The sequence below is a fragment of the Crocodylus porosus genome, unplaced genomic scaffold, assembly GCF_001723895.1.
Source record: "Crocodylus porosus isolate Cpor-Errol unplaced genomic scaffold, CroPor_comp1, whole genome shotgun sequence".
NCBI classification, from domain to species: domain Eukaryota; kingdom Metazoa; phylum Chordata; order Crocodylia; family Crocodylidae; genus Crocodylus; species Crocodylus porosus.
This window is the reverse complement of record NW_017728938.1, coordinates 173,019-190,477: the sequence shown is the minus strand read 5'-3', so window position 1 is coordinate 190,477 and position 17,459 is coordinate 173,019. Positions and strand designations below refer to the sequence as shown.

At 43.5% G+C, this 17,459-nt stretch overlaps 2 protein-coding genes across 4 annotated transcripts in view; both read right to left on the bottom strand.

The window, feature by feature from the left end:
• Nucleotides 1–17,459, bottom strand: part of LOC109318265 (stabilin-1-like) — a 449,042-nt gene that overhangs the window by 259,294 nt on the left and 172,289 nt on the right. The window lies entirely within an intron of this gene.
• NISCH (nischarin) overlaps nucleotides 1–17,459 on the bottom strand; it is a 66,010-nt gene that overhangs the window by 30,662 nt on the left and 17,889 nt on the right. For all 3 annotated transcript variants that reach the window (XR_002103213.1, XM_019547391.1, XM_019547390.1), the window contains exons 4-9: nucleotides 14,621–14,669; nucleotides 12,722–12,885; nucleotides 7,485–7,580; nucleotides 5,490–5,585; nucleotides 3,512–3,664; nucleotides 381–449 (exon numbers count right to left, since the gene is read on the bottom strand). Coding sequence is in view for 2 of the 3 variants with exons in the window: in XM_019547391.1 (XP_019402936.1) it covers nucleotides 381–449; nucleotides 3,512–3,664; nucleotides 5,490–5,585; nucleotides 7,485–7,580; nucleotides 12,722–12,885; nucleotides 14,621–14,669 (627 nt within the window). In the remaining variant the exon portion in view is untranslated. The remainder of the gene's footprint in view (nucleotides 1–380; nucleotides 450–3,511; nucleotides 3,665–5,489; nucleotides 5,586–7,484; nucleotides 7,581–12,721; nucleotides 12,886–14,620; nucleotides 14,670–17,459) is intronic.

Genomic DNA, 17,459 nt, shown 5'->3' with positions numbered 1-17,459 from the left:
CACTGGTTCTGGCACACTGAAAAGTGCTTCAGCCTGTATGTTTGTGTGACAGTAAAGCACTCCAAACTGGAGAAGGATTTGAAGTGCTCTCCATGCTCAAAGACAAAGTACTACTGACCCTGGATGGCTGTGTAAGCATTGGTGTAGCAAGAAAAAAAAATATAAGTTGGGAAAATGGAGGGTGAGAGCAGCATACAGCTACGTGCAGCTACGAAGGGTACATAACCCTTGATTTAAATGTGTCATCATGTAACAAACTCTACCATTAATCCACATTTTGTAACAAAGGCAGTGAGCAAGAGAGTCTGAACCAAACAGTTCTGTGTTCTCAAGTGCCAAAGAGTTTGGAAACTAAATCCACCTTCAGAAGTAGCACTAACCTGTAAATTTTCTACCAGTGACACATCATTGTGACTCAGATCTAAAAATTCAATCTTCGGAATTAGTTTCTGGAAAAAAAAAATTTTTATGAAGTAAAATGTCCGTTACTTCCTGTTAATTTATCCACATTTCCCAGACATCCTGATGATTAATTATTGAAGCAAGTACATGCTGACACCTAGTCCCTAAAAAATTATGCAAAAAAAAGGCATCTTAGTTTTGCAAAAACTGACTTTACTTTGAGAAACTAAACCAAGTTCTAATTTGAAATCCTGACGTCTCACTCAGTAGTGTGCAACACCCAATTTAGTCATTCAAGATGTTTTACCTTACTAGGGATATACACAGCAACCCAGATAATGCTAAAATAGCAAGAGTCAGATTAACTTGAGTCCCTTGTCAAATAATCAAAACATTTTACAAGTAGCATCAAGTAATTTAAACACTTTAAGAAAACATTTTGGTGGCCACTATAACCTCAGGATCCTACATATACTCTTATCCTCAACCAATTCATGCCAGATAATTCATTGCCAACTCACTGATTCAGTGTTACACTGCCTGCATTACGTACCTTTGTCTTCGTTGTAATGCTTAGAAATCCAGACAGTCAGAAAGAAGGGAGGGAAAAACATCTGGACTCAAACCCATAAAAATCAATACCCAGTACTTATCTGTAAGTAGTAAAACAAGCAATTTTGCAAAGGAAGCAATTCCTTAACTGAGTTTTACCAATGTTACCTTCACGTTCTGAAGCTTTTTCCTTATGCAGCACATTGGGGTCCCAGGGGCAGATGCGATACCCCCTGGTGGCTCCGCAACCATGCCCTGCTCTGCTTCTAGGGTGCCTTTCCTTCTGTCTTACCAACTACACCTTGATGTAATAACAGAATTAAAAGAGGCTGCCCACTGGCCTTAGCATGGGCCCCAGTCCAGCTGGATTCCCACTGGGGTTCCCTGGCACTCTACTGCCCTCACTTACACTACTCCCAGGGCCCTTGCTGGGTCTCACTACACCCCGGCCCCTCACTGGCCCTCTCTTGACTGTGCCACTGTAGGGCACCTATAGCCTTAAAGGCTAATTGTGTGGCTCTGTTCCTCCCTACACCATGCTCCAAGCCTCACAGGTGTTGCTGTATTGTTACTCTCCTGTTGAGGCTTCAGCTTCCTCAGCTGCTGCCCTTTTGTTCTTAGATAGAGCTTCTAGTCTGAGCCCATTGTATTGGACCTGGCTGTAAGGCACCAGCCCTGGTCTAGCCCTTTCGAGCACTGGGCCCCTAGCCCGTGCCTGGCTGTGCCTTTCTTGGGTGCTGGGCCCCCAGCCCCTGCCCCCTGTCTGGCTGTGCCCCTCTTGGCTGCTGGGTCCTTGTTCCCGATCTGACTTTGTAGCCTCATGCTTTGCCCTGCTCTGTGATGAGCACTCGCTCAGGCCTCGAGCCTCCCCTGGCAGAGCTCAAGGCGACTGCATGTCCCCAGGGCACTAATGGTACCTCCATATGTTCCCCTTACAGTCCCAATACAAACCACTGGTATACTAAACTGCAACTCAAGCAATAAGCCTGCAGTCTATAACAAACCGTCCCTTTCAGGCCCACCAATATTGGCACACAAGGAGAAACAGCCTTCTGCCCCTTTAAGAGGGAAACCCTTCCCTCATTTCTTGTGGCAGCACAACTTCCCAGCTCTGGGTTTATATCCCTGAGGCCCCAGAGCCACACTGGGGATCCACAGGCAGCACGGCAGTCCATCTAGTGTCCCCTGATAGCTTTTCTGGCCAGAAGCTCCTACCCTGTGGCTTGCAGAGCTAAACTAACTTGATAGTTCAGGCCCTGGGCTTATACACCTCCCAGGGCCTTGCCGCCTTCTGATCAGAAGACTACCCTGGGCTGCTTGCAAGTGCCTGCTAACTGGCTTCACTGCCCAGTAGCTATGGTGACCTGTAGTCACCGTGCCCTGCCTGGTCTGCAGTGCTCCCTCTGGGCTGCTTCTTTCTCCCAGAGTCTGTTACACCCTTTTTAATGGTGTTACCCATGTTGCCAACATATCTGTCATTAAACATCAGCAAAATGTTTTTTAACTCAGAGTTTCAACCTAGAGAACAAGATCTAGCCTGGAAGGGAATTCTGGTTTTCTTATAAGTTTAGGACTAAAGCTAGCTTGAAGAGTTAGAGTTTCAGAATGTACCTTTTCAGTAATTCATTCACTCACATTTTGCAGACATTTTGTTTGGAAGTTGTAGCAGAATCAGGGCTACAGAGGTGTCTGTGATGCTCCCTGGAAGCCATGTGGCTCCTGCCCTGCTCCAAGGAGCTCCTAAAGTGCCCTCTCTCTTTCCTCACCTGTCATGCCTTTGATGGAACAATTGGAATATGAATAGGGAGGCTGTTCTCAGGGCCCCTGAGTGAACTGTGAAGCCCAGAGGCCAGCAGATCCTTCCCAAACCCTGCTACACATAGCCTTATCCCTCAAATCCAGTGGGACCTCCTGGTCCATTCTTGCTCCCAGGATACTTGTTGCCTTATGGGCAATTCATGGCCTCCAACCTCCCCTGGAGCCAGGCCCATGCCTTACAGGTGTTCCCAATCATTACTTAGGTGGGCACTTTGCCCTCCAAATCACCAGGCCACCTTCACTGTCTCTGCAGCCCTTTGCTTCTGTGCTGCCTAGATGCTCACCCTGGCATAGTGTACTACTCTGCAGCTCTTTCCTTTCCTACTGCTCCTAGAAAAAGCCTCTTCTGTGTGGCTACTAATGTCCTTCATTTCTGGCAGCCAGACCCCTAGTAGTTATCCTGCTTTCAACCTGCTAGTCTCATGCAGCCAACTCAACCTGCTCCAATCTCCTCTTAAAAGTAACTTGAGAGCCTTGGCTTTGTTACAGAAACAAACATATTTATGTAGTAAAACAAGTCTGACTAGTCTGAAACTGCACTGCTTCAAAATATGTTTTTAGTAGTCTATTCTTTAAATTGGCAATCTACAATATTCAGTAAAAGGAAACAATTGCAAAGGAAGACCCTCTAAAAGTTATTTTTTTAAAAGCCCAGTTTATTAGTATTCTATGGTGTGCTAGCTTTAGATTTTTTTCCAAACACAAAAAAAGTCTTGCAGATTGATCCAAGAATTCTTACCACTGAATCATCGATCTGAGAGATACTATTGTGACTCATATCTAAAGTTGTTAAAGACCTCCAAGTTGGAATAATGGCTGTTACTGGACCACTTGAAAGTGCACCCTCTGGCTCCCAATGGTCAAATTCAGAAGCTTCAGGCACTAGGATTTCCTGTTTAAGACAGACATTGAAGAACAATATTAAAATCAGTAAATATATTTTCTTGCATGAAACTGACAGTTTTCAGAATGAAATCTCACAACAATAATCTAGGAAGTCTTTGCAAATGGTGAAATTAAAAGTCACTCCAGATTTTAAATTCAAGTTTGGAGGGTCTGACAACTAAGCTTCAAAAGCAGTAGAAGCTCAAACAGAGAATCCGAAGAATACTAAGATTATTAAAGATAACTACAGTTGCCGTAAGTCAGGCTCCTGGCAAACATTATTTCCACCAAGCAACTGATAATGTTGCTTGATAGGAAGTGTGTACTTTAGTTAGTACTTGTGAGGTACTAACAAAAAGTGCATTAACTGAAGAGCATGGGGTGCCTAAACACAAGTGCAGAATTCCAACGCGTTGGAGCAGACTCAGCTAATTGAGTCTGCTGGAGCATGGCAATTACTGTGCTCCAGCAGCTTCCCGAGTCTGGTACATCAGCATCCCTGTGCTTAAAAACGGTGGCAGGGGTGCCTGAACTAAAGCTTGTTCAATGAACAAGCTCCCCCACCATTTTTAAGTGCAGACACACTGATACATGAGATGTGGCAGTGCTTTAATTACAGCAGCTCTCAGAGCCCACTCTAATTTAACCACACCCCCAGCCCCCCAAGGCACAAGTAAAAGTGCCCATGGTTTTTAAAGCGATGCTTAAGATGCGTTAGCTTATTTTAATGTGCATTAACTACATACCACATTTTTTAAGGATGCTTTAACATGCATTAAAATAGGCTAATGCTCGTTAAAGCATATGTGTAGATGAGTCCACTGTCATATTATGTCACCAGCTTCATGTTTACAGGGCAAACTATCCAGAGAGGAAAAGAGTGCCCTGGGGCCTTGCTCTGCCAGTGCTTGCCAGGAAGGAGAACTGAAGAGCTGCTGGCAGAGGCTGTCATCCACTCCCCAACGTATCTTCAGTTAATGAGGAGTTCTGAGCTCCCTCTGGGTGAAGGAGTTGCTCCCCTGACTTTGCTGGTTGGGGAAAAGGGTGGGTGGGGAGGATGGAGGAGGGCCATCGAGTCATGGCATCTCTTGTTGAGGCACTCTGGGGCAGCAAATTTCAGCATGAATCACAGAAATCCCATTGTAGGAAGGGAGGATGGGACAGAGAGCTTGGGATGCTGGAGGACCTGGCCAAATACTATCACTTACGTTTGACATGTCACACACTCAAATTAAAGCTTCATAGAAACCAGCTACAAAAATGCTCTACACTTTTCAAGCAACATCTTTGTGGCTGATTGGCCATTTTTATTTTATGATAATTACTTTGCATATGTAGCCTGTCTAAATTTATTGTGCAAACAACCAATTAACTGCACAATAAATGTAACACGTGTCAATTAATCAGCATGCAAGAAACTGATAACCAAGAAATAAGTTCACAGTCACAGGTAAGTAACTGGTATACTACTGTACTTTAATAAACTGTAAGAGATTTTTAAATACTTGTTCATAAAGAAATATTAAAGACTCAAAACAGAAACAATAACACTTCCTTCACATTTTAAGTGATATTAAATGACAAATTCAATAGCGCCTTTCTATCATAGGTCTTTAATAGTAGAATGTAAATCAACAGAAGAATATCTTGCATTCAAAATCTTATCTAATTATCCCAACTGCGCAATAAGTCCAATAAAAATAGCATTCTAGGAAATCCTTGCTTCTCTAAGAAAATTAAAGGCATGATTTCAGATACATGCCTGCAACTGAAAGTTTAATTTTTGAGCTTTTTTTAAACAACTGTCAACTTAAAAAAAATTAAAATCTTACTTTCATTGATGTTGCTGAAAATCGAACACTCATGGTGGCTAGAGTGTGCTTCGATGAAGTCAGCCCTTTAATAAGCTTTGCACCACAGTGACTTATCTGGTTAGGAAGAAAAATACAGGCTTACAAAACACGTAACAAATATAATGGTATTAGAATTGGTATTAAGTGCCAAAAATGATGCTGGTACCAGCTCATATATCAGTTTCTCAGTTAAACAAAACTATGGAAAGCATTTACAACATCCCTCTAAAACAGCTCTTCCATAAAATATGGATAAATATTAGGATCAATTAGGTCAGAAATCCCTAAACTTGGACAGGCCAAAGCAAAAGACTGGGATGAATAAACAAAGAAGCAAAATTCAAAGAGTTTTTTTTTAAACAAAACAGCCCATTACCAAAAAATGAAAAAAATATTTTAAAAATCCTCTCTCTAATCATGAAGCTACCCAGACAGTTTAACTGGACTTAACATTTCACTCTCACCAAAAAAAGACCTCATAATTATATTAAAACTTATATATATACAAGTTTACTAGACTATACCATCAAACCTTGTACAGTCTCTACATTTAAACAGTTAAAGGCTGTAGAAGAAACTACACTGAGCATTGTATTTCTTAGTCCATTAATCATATGGGATTGCTTAAAGCAAAGGTTTCAGACTCTTCTGGCCTTGCGTGCTACATGAATGCTGATGGGCTGGATCAGGTGCATGGACCCTCCCCCCCCCACAACATACTTGATCTAGTACAGGTAGCACCCACCTGAGCTGGTCCTGGTGGGTGGCATAGATCAGGACCTGGTCCCAGAGGGTTACCCCGCTGACGCCAGTGCTGGGCTGCACCACCTGCGCTGCACAATGGGGTTGGGTTCAAGGCTGAGCCTCTCACTGGGGTAGGGTCCTGGACTGCAACACCCAGTGAGGTGCAGGCAATGCCACCTGGGACTCAGCCCCAGCAGGCAATACAGCCCAGGACCCAACCCCAGTGAGCTGCTGTACTCACTGGCAGTTTTGAGCTGCACTACCAACACTACTTACCAGGACCACATCATGCGCTATACCACCCACACTACTCGCTGAGGTACAGGCAGTGCAGTGCAGTGCAGCGCAGCCAGGGTCTGGCAGCAAGAGGCACAGGTACTGCAGCCTTGGATTGGCCCCAATGAGCAGCATGCTTGGCACTTCGCATGAACAAGCACCGCGGGTGGCGGTGCACTTCCTTGGCACTGTGCAGGGGACTGGTATGGCACAACAAAAGAGGTTGGCACCAGGGGCTAGAGCACAGAACTCTGTGCCCTGCATCCAGCCCAAGGGCTACACATTTGACACCTCTGGCTTAAAGCATAGAGAAACTTTTATGTTAAATCAAAGTTCCAGTTTTATTTTAATACTGGTTGAAGATCAGTGCCAGAGGTTCTCAGAAGCTTCAATCCAGTTAGCTCCTACCAAAAAGAAGTTAAAAAATTCATAAGATAAACACCACAACTGACACCCTTTCTAACAGCCAAGCTTTCTAGCTGCCAAGAAGGATTAAATAGGCATACAAACTGAGGTCCTTCCAAGCCTAAAAACAGGCCTTCCAGATCATGGCCAATATATTAGTGGAGAACTATACTGATACTTTTTTACAAACGTATATTCCATAAACAATTATAAAAACTCCTTTAGACTGGAAACAACCACAGTGCTGTTTGATTTTTTTTTTAATAAATATACAGGCTAAAATCGTATTCTAAATATTAAGATCTCTTATGTAGAAGGCATGAGATTAACTGTTGTACATACCTAGTCTAGCATCCATCTTCTTCTTAATGAAAGTTACTGTATAATTTATTAGACATTAAATATGAAAAGAACTTCAGAAGTTATGTCTAGGATTCAAGTAGATGACAGTTAACTGATATGATTGATATACAGCAAGCTGCAATAATGGTAAACTCAATATTTGCATAGTTTTATAAAGTTAATGACCAAGCAGTTTCTCAAACTTACCTCTATTTGTTGAAGAGATTTAAAAATTGAAAGATCAAAAGGTAACAGACTATCATGAATGTTGCTGTTCCCAAAAGGTCCCTCTGTGCCAGTCACCTAATAGTTAAGATTAAAGACAGAATTAATGTTCATCATCTTTGCAACATATCTCTTTCAAGGTGCGATGAACTTAAAGAGTAACTAATTATGGGTGCACTGAAGAAGCTTTTTTTTTGGGCCAATACCAATGGCCAATTATTAACGAGCCATATCAGATAATACCAGTCCGACTGCTGATATGCAGCCCAGAAGCTTGGAGAGCAGCGTCCAGCTGATAAGTCTGCTGGGGGGTGCTCAGGGTAGACGGTGGCAGAGATGGCATGGCAGAGGGCTATGGGGTGGGAAATTGCTGTAGGCACCCCCCATAGCCCTCCTCCCAGTGCTGCTGCCACCCACTCTGAATGCAGCCCTCGCCCAACCCCCTTCCGCCTCTGCCACGAAGAATCCAGCACCGCCCCCAGCTTCAGCCTGCAGCCCACCATCACCCCATGCACAGATCCAGGAGGCATGTAGCAGTGAGATCCACCCCCGCTTCCTTGCCTCCTCTGGATGAGCCTCTTGTGGCTCTGTCTCATGCCCCATCCTGCTCAGCCCCAGCTGGGCAGTGCCTGCCCCCTGCTCCTGCCCCAGCACCTCCCTCCCTCACCACAGGGGCCTCAATCTGTCACCCCACATGCCCCTTCGCCCCAACAGACTTACCAGCCAGATGCTGCTCTCCAGACCACTGGGCTAACTACATGTATGCTGTGGCTGTGCACATGCACGCAGCATTTACTGGAGACATTGTCAGCCACATCAGGCAAAAAAAAGCTGATTGCCAATAATGCTGATTTTCCTTCTATTGGTGCTGATACAATATGGACCAATGCACTGGAGCACTTCTATAACTAACCTAGATATCTAGCTGAAATAACTTAAACTTGGTGGGACTTGGTGGCAGCTTATAAGTATATTAGGGGTGCACATCAGGGCCTGGGGGAGCAGCTGCTCACCAAGGCCCCCCAGGACAAGAAACAATGGGCACAAACTGACTGAAGGTCACTTCAGAATGGACATAAGGAAAAGCTTCTTTACACGTCGAGTGCCAAGGGTTTGGAACAGGCTCCCTGCAGAGGTGGCTGTCACCCACCCTAACGAACTTCAAAAAGCGCCTTGATGCCCACCTTGCTGGAGTCATCTCACCCCAAGTCTTTTCTGGGCAAGTGCATGGAGGCTGGACCTGATGATCTGTAAGGTCCCTTTCAGCCCCTAACATCAATGAAATTTTAGTATTTATATCAGTGGCAGGCAAAATATGGCCTGCGGGCAAGATGCAGTCTGCCATGAATTTTATCCAGCCTGCAGTGGGTCCCTTGGCGCCACCCAGCCCAGGCACAGGAGGCAGCACACGCAGGTGGTCCCATTGCCCCTAGGTACACAGCCCGGATGAAGTACTGAGGCAGCCAGACTCTCCTTTCCAGCAGCTCCCATAGTGATAGCTCCTTCCAGCTGCTGTTGCTAGTATTGCTGCTGCTGCCAATGTCACTGACACCAATGGACCTGGCCCCACTGCCCAGGCATCCCAACCCATCCACCCTGTCAGGGGTGCCAGATGGAGCAGACAAGCAGGGTCTGCATGGAGACTGGCCCAGGGCCCCCCATTGGACAGAGTGTTCTCAGCCAGTGGATGGGATGGGGCTATGGGCAGGCAGAGAGCAGACTCTAGGAGAGAGACAGGCAGGTGGGCAGGGAAATAACAGCACAGGACCTGGGCCCAGGACAGAGCCATGATCAACTGCCCACATGTCCTTGCAATGGGTGCCAGTTCTATGGGCAGGGGTGTGCCAGGAGTAGAACACGGCTCTGACCTGGGACTCAGCCCTGTACTGTCACTGCCCCACAATCCACATCCACCCATCCTGCTCTCAGACACTACCCCTACGGTCCAATCCCATCTGCCCAGCTGAGCACACCCTGTCCACAGATGTCCTGGGCCAGTCTCCATGGAGACTCCAGGGCCACGGCTGGTATCACTGCGTGGTGACAACGCAGAGGTGGGTTCTAGGGCAGAGCCACTTAGATAAGTTTTGGTGTACCGTGCTGACTTGGCCTGGAACAGCTCACCAAAACTCCCCAAATGGCTCTCCAGCCCAAATAACTGATCACCCCCTTAGTTAGATCCTGTTTTACAACTCAATACTTAGGTTCCTTGTTTAATATTGAGCTGCAATTAGGGTAAAGTAAAACAGGTCAATCCATAAGTTCAAGGTTTCTAATATAAGGGAATCTATAAATAATGCCCTCACAAAAAAAAAAGCAAACTAAATTAACAATTTAAAAAAATGCAGGTAAAAGTCCATCAGCACCATGGGGTCTACCCAGCTTATTGTACCAAATACGGCATATATGATTATCTCCTTCGGAGGCTTGTTTCATATATGCGCACATGGTGCAAGCAGCTTCTGTTTACAGATGAGGCTTTCAGGGACACTGCAGTTCCACCTCCCTTGCAGCAGTGCTGGCCCCAGCCTCCCCTACCCCACCCAGGGTAACCTTCCACACACCAGAAGGCAAGTGGCACAGGCATTCCCCAGGAACAACTAGCAGTGGCACAAGGTGTGTCACTACTAGTTATCCCCATGGAACCAAATGTCTACACTTGTGTGGACACAGCCAGGGATGATAAAGCCATAATAAATTTTTTTGCATGCATTTACCGCAGAAGATGCTGGGAAAATTCCCAAGCCACATCACTCCTTTCTAGTAGATTGGTCTGAAGAGTTGAACCAAACTGAAGTGACAACAGAGCAAGTTTTATAACAAATTAATAAACTAAGTATTAATAAGTCACCAGGACTAGATCACCTTCACCCAAGAGTTCTAAAGGAACTCTAAAGTAAAATCGCACAACTGCTGGCAGTAGCATGCAACCTATCGTTACAAATGGCTTCTGTGCCAGATGACTGGTGGGTTTCTAACATAACAACAATCTTCTAAAATAACTCCAGAGCCAATCCTAGGAACTACAGACCACTGAGTCTCACTTCCATTTCTGGCAAAATCAGCAGCCACATGGGGAAAAGTCAGCATGGTCTTCATAAAGGGAAAGCCTGCCTCACCAATCTACTGGAGTTCTTTGAGGGTGTTAAGCACATGGATAAACAGGACAGCAGACATAATATATCTGGACTTTCAAAAAGCTTTTGCCATGGTCCCTTACCAAAGACTTCTTAAAAAATTGTGTTGCCACAGGACTGGGGGTGGTAGAGGCAGATCAAACCACTAGGTTCAAAAAGGGCCTGGATAAATTCATGGATGATACATCTATTAATTATTATTGAACAGAATGATAGAAAATGTTTCCTCTGATATCCCTAAACCTATAATGGTGGATGCCAGGGAGGACAGTCAATAGGGGATAAAAATCACTCTAGAGATATCCAGTTCAGTGCTCTCCCTATAGCCTCAATTTCTGCCAGTCAGATACAGGATACTGGGCTAGATGGGCCACTGGTCCGCTGCAGTATGGCACTTCCAATGTTTTTATATCCATTATAACTTACAAAGGATTGAACCAAGTACAATGGCTTAGAAAAGCCTTCCAAAACACCCACCAAGAGTCTCTGAAATGGGCTCTTGTCTATACATTCAGCACTTAAAAACAGAAGGAAAATTTCAATGGCCCAAGTCAATCATAGGAAGTGAAGAATAGCGTAAGGCTGCCACCTTCTGCTTACATGTCGCAGCAATCAGAATTGTGGCAAGGACACAGTGGTTGAGAATGACATTTCCACTTAAAGATGACACCCTACGCTCCCATTCACTAAAAATCAAATTTTCCTAAAATATGTAATCTCCCATTCACCCATATTTCCACCCCAGTGTATGAAGCTGGAAAAGACATTTCCAAGATGAAATTGGAATAAAGTTAACTATTTGTTTGCAAAACTTCAGTGTAAATCCAAAGACTAACTTGGTTTTATAATTTTCCTCAGTTAGCATTTTTACCCTTAGAGAAGCTAAGTGGCTTATTTATAAACACTTGTTATAGAATATTTGAATCTTTGAAAAGTTTTCAGGATGGTCTCAATTAGACTGCTCAGGTTATTTTAACCTCTGAAGGAACATACACTTGTTTGCCACAAACAACTAGATCTGACAAGTTTTAAAAATTCTGGAGACTTAAGATCAAGATTGGATGTTTATTCAAAAAAAAAATGGTAGTTCAAATAGGTATTAGTTCAGGGAAGATCTACTGTCTGCACAGTACAAGAGGTCAAACTAACCACTTGCAATTGTCCTATCTGGCTTTATAACCTGTGAAAGAGCCACTAGGTTAACTAAACCACAGGTAGCTCTGCAGAATGCAAAAGGAAAGACTAACCTTCACTGAAACAAAACTACATTTAGAATTACATTCCATTTTCTATTAAATATAGAACCATATTTTTAATTCGAGTGCAAAGCCTCTAATGAACCTTTTGTATGCTTCCCAGGCACTTAATTTTGTTGGTTGTGGGATTATGACCTCTGTAAATGAGAGAATTCAGTTAAGACCTAGTGAACCTACTCTTTTGTTATGAAATACTGAGGGAAAAAAGAATCTGGGGATCACCTTTTTATTCTGTACAACAAAGGAAAACCCTTCCCACTTCACTGGGAAAAGAAATTTACAGTAGATCCTAACTGATGCTACTGATTTTGGGGACACTGGGAATTTTTACAGTGAAATGTCAGTTTTAAATAGAAACTGCCTGCAACCTCAAATGTGGAATTGCTGTTATTTACAATTATAAATAAAACATGATGGAGGAAGAGAAACTGTTAGAAGAGTAAGATATTATGTACTGACCCTTGAATTCTACAGTTCACTGAATTGTGTACACCTCTGACAGCCAATCAAGATTAAGAGATGATTTAATGTCTGGGTGCCTATGTATATACAACACCTACAGCAGATTTGATAGGAGGCTATGTCACAGAGTAAAAATCAGCTTCAGCCTTAGACCCTTAGCTGTGGTGTTACATCTGGGCAAAATAAAGTGAATAATCTAAACCATAAGCCAGGCCTTCTCTGATTGCAGAAAGATGAAATTACATTAAGAACAGACAACAACTATGTACTAATGTAGGCAAACAAAAACTCCAAAAGTTCATTAAGCATAACGCTAAAAGCTGCATAAAATAATGCATACAGCATGTACCCAAATATATTTTACCTTTAAATATCTTAGCCTACATGTGAAATCTAGGACATGACCTAGATCTGTTCTGGCATCTCCATTAGTACACGTAGGCTTCCCCCGTCTCAGCTGTTGAGTGATAGCATATAACTGCAATGGTCTAATGCTGAAGACTTCCCCAGCCATCAACAATTGTTCTCCTGAAAAATAAAAGCACAGTCATGTTAATCATGTAGTTACAGTACTTTAAGAATTCATGCCATGACTAAACCTCTAAGGTCCTTCACTGCTGTGGAAAAAATATGAGAAGAATGATTTATGTACCCTGATTTCCATCAATATTTTTCTAATCTTTGTCATTCCAGTACCGGTATCAAATCGCAGGAAATACCATCACATTATCAAGATAACATTTCAGATACTAGAAAATGATGTGGTGCCTATAGCCATTAAAAATACAGAACTGGAATTGTTAGCTTTTCTTTGCATCCCCTCAAAGAAAGCAACTTTGGCAAGTGGGACAGAGCAGATATCACCTCATGATTAAGATGTTCAAAATCACTTAGTCAGTAGTAAAGCTCCCTTTGGAGTTAATCAAAGTAGAGTTAGGCCACTGCTGAGCTTTGCTGATAATGCCAACTTATGCAGCAAAGTTTCACATCAAGGCCAGGTTCAGCTTCTGCTATTGTGTACCTCAAACTAAGTCTATAGTAACTGTTTCCAATGAACTTCCTGCCTGATAACTACATTTTACAGAGTTCCACAATTTTCTGAATATTATTTATGAAATTATTCTTAATTTCATAAGCCCGTGATCCTCAACCAGGGTGCCCCAAGATTCTCTCAAGGGTGTTGCAGGGTGCCACACATGTTAGCACTGTTAGGTGTAAAAATGCAATTCATATGCTAAACCCAGAAATTTCAAATAGGAATTCATAGTGTTAGAAACATTTTGACAAGTTGTGGTCTTTCTGAGGTCTCTGCAATAGAAGAATTGCTCTATTAGTTCTGTGTAATCAAAAAACAAGTGAAAATTAAGAGCTGCCATTTTCCAAGGGGTATCTCAAGTCTAAAAATATTGAGAAATGTTATCCTAAGCTCTCTATTGCTGAGATCTAGAACAACTCTATTAATAGCAGAAGTTACCTTACTGTATCAAGGAGAAACGCATTTGTTTTCCAACTCTCAGAAAAGAACGCTCTGTAACAAGTTGACTAATAATGTACTCATGGTCCCATAATTATATAGCTAAACTACTAAGTTAGAAATACAAAACTCTCTCTCAAATTCAGTGTATACTGCAACACTAGTAACAAGTAAGCCTTATGTATACCTCAGAACTCAATAGGAAACACTGGAATAAGTCAAGATCTAGAGAAAGCTTTTGACAATTGTGCTCTGTCTTAATCATATGAAACTTTTGAATATGACAAAAGTTTCAAGTCCATTCTAACAGCAAAGGAGAACACCCTCGCGGCAATATTTATTTGCTAAATATCAACAGGCAGCTGAATTACTTTCACAGTACTTTTACAAACTACCACAGTGTCTTAAGATTCGTTTAAAGCACAACACATCTGCTAAAGTGGAGTAGCCAGTAGAAAAGCTGCCTGGAAGGATATGAAGAACAGCAAAAAATGAACTAGAGAAAGTGTAATCCATAACATTCAAAGGAAAAAAAAAAATCTGTAGGGTGTTGTCTCCAGGCAAATCTCTAAGTCATGGGTGGGCAAACTATCTGGCTCGCGGGGCCCCTACAAAATTTAAAAAGTTAATATTTATCTGCCCCAGCTGCCCAGGGGCCCTTGATGCCTTGCCAAAACTCAGTAAGCGATCCTCTGCATGAAATAACTGCCCGCCCCTGCCCTAAGTATACCACATGAGTACTGTTATCCCCTGTTGCCCTGTTATATTCTAGGAAGTTTCATACAGTACCTCTGTGAAAGAGCTCTTCAGCCAATCCAGCTGTGATCCCATTGATTTCCTGCAAAGAACAAATCACTATGATTAAGTAAAAATATTTACTGTTCCTTCAAATGTTTTAATACCAGAAATCTTCTTTTCCTGCTAAGGCACCAGATCTTTAGAAATGTCTTTCAAAACCCTGAACACTTCAACCATGATTAGACCCTTAACAGATGTTTTAAAATATTAAAGACACTTTGAGGAAATAACCTGCAATAATGCTATTGTAGTTATCAAAACAAAGTAGAACGAGCACTAAACAACAATTAAATATGCACATGGTTAGCTAAATAAGTTTAACAGAGAATGAACACAAGAGATGTTAGTAGGGGTGAACTGATAAAGATTTTCTTGGCCACTACCAACAGCCGATTATTCAGCCAGGCATACTGGGTGATACTGATCTAATAGTGCTTATAGGAGCACAGCCAGGCAGTGTGGAGAGCAGCTCCCTGCAGGTAAGTCCATGGAAGTGAAGGGGCATGGTGGAGAGTGGCATGGGGGTGCAGACTGAAGCCCCCACAGGGAGGGAGGGAGCGAGGCAGAGGCAGGGGCTAGGGGTGCTGCCTAGCCAGGGTGGGCAATGGGACCCTAGGACTGGGGCAGGAAATGGGATGAAGCCACAGGTAGCTCATCGAGAGGATCAGCATCCTGGTGCTTAAAAATTGCGGTGGGGGTGCTTGAACTAAAGCTTGTCAAATAAGCTTATTTAAAGTGCCGCCACCACCATTTTTAAGTGCAAGGATGCTTTAGGAGTGGAGTCAAGGAAGGCAGAGGCAGGCTACCCACAGTGGGCTCAGGGCTTTCTGCCTTGTTGCCTTTGCCCTGGGAGCCACACATGGACTATGCTGCGTACCCCACCCACCTGACAACAAGAGGCACAACTTGCTGCCTACCAGCGCTGGGTGGGCAGGGGACATGTGGCCAGCGCACAGCTCCCAGGGCAAAAACAGAAGGGCGGAGAGCCCCGAGCCCACAGTGGGCAGCCCACATCTGCCCAGCAAAAAAATATGAGGGGGCCACATGCCCCCCTTCCCTCCTCTGGGGGTGTGTGGGAAGCTGCTCCCCTCTCCCCCGGATGAGATGCCTATGGCTCCATCCTACTCCCTGCCCCAGCCCGAGGTCCCATTTACCGCCTTGGATGGGCAGCACCCCCAACCCCAGCATCACTCTCTCCTTCACCATGGGGGACTCAATCTTTCCATGCCCCTTCCCCTCCACAGACTTACCTGCAAGTCACTGCTCTCCACACTGCCCAGCTGTACTCATGGCCATGTGCATGCTGCAGCTGCATGCATGCACGCAGCATCCAGGAGGCCCAGCCAAAAGGCATATTTTATTTATCAGTACATTATCGGGTACAACAGTCAAAAAAACCCGATAGCTGATAATGTTAATTTTCCTTTTATCAGTGCCAATTCAATGTGGCACCAATATATCGGTGCACCTATAGACATCAGATTGAATATTGCCATGAAGTATTATTAGCACTGTTTGAAAACAACTTCATTCCTGAAACAAAAGCAAGTAATCAGTCTTAGACCTTAAAGTATCAGATGACCCTGATTATAAGACAACCCCCCAAAATCAGACTTTATATATGGAAAAAGTATAAATTGTTATTTACACAGATTTATAAATGTATATAATTTCCAAGTATAAAACTGGAAATATTGGAGGGATGCCATAAATTTGTCCTTCCACTGCTATAACAGGGAAAATACATCTTGGGAGTCAGGCAGCCCCTTTGCTCTCTGCTTTCCCCCAACTTTATCCCTTGACAGTCCATTTCCCCTCCCCTTACTGGCAGACCCTGCTCTCCCTAAGCACATGGAATTGAGGAGCAAATTTGAAAACAATGATCTTGAAATTAGACATGGCTATAGGAATTTGCATATAGTACACACACACACACACACACACACTTAATTGCAAGGGCCAAATCAGTTCCAAATTCACTTGGGCAAATCCCAAGAAGCAAGTTTCAAATTTCAACTGAGCAGAGCTCAACCATTAAAGTCTGTGTGGTTCTACCATTGAGCAAGTATCCTGCCACACAGATCCATTTGTCTGGGACTTCAAATACTCTCCAAATCCATGAGAGGCATCTTATACGCAAGGCCCAGGCCCCATAGTCTCACTTGCTCTTAGTCACAAGGTCAAAGAGCAAGCCAACCCAACACAGCTGTAGCAACCTGCTTATAGTACCCATGCACTTAGTTCATCCAGAATTGATGTTTTTTTTCTTTTTTCTTTTTTTTTTAACTTCTACAAGTTTTAGCACTGGTGTTTGATAAGCACACTTTTGAACAGCACTTTGGCACTCATTTATATTTAGTACAAGCTTTTTTATCATCTTTTTCAAGGCCAAATTAACTTCAAATTTAACTGGACAAAGCCCAGTAGCCAAGTTCCAAGTCAACTGAGCAGAGCTCAATTATCAAGTCTATCTGATTTTACCATCCAGCAATCAAACCCATCCATTTGGAGCTTTGGATACTCCCCAGATCCAGACAGGCATCCTACATGCAACCCGCAGGCCTGGAGGCTTTGGGGTTCAGATGCCTCCAGCCATGCTTAACCAAAAGGCTGAGAACAAATTATACATATCAGCCCAAAGCCATCATGAATTACCACATAGTCCATTGGACTGGACCCCACCAGTCAACAGCGTTTCATAGTTTCATAGTTTGTAGGGTCGGAAGGGACCTGAGCAGATCACCTAGTCCGACCCCCTGCCATGGCAGGAAAGAATACTGGGGTCAAATGACCCCAGCAAGATGTTCATCTAACCTCCTCTTAAACACCC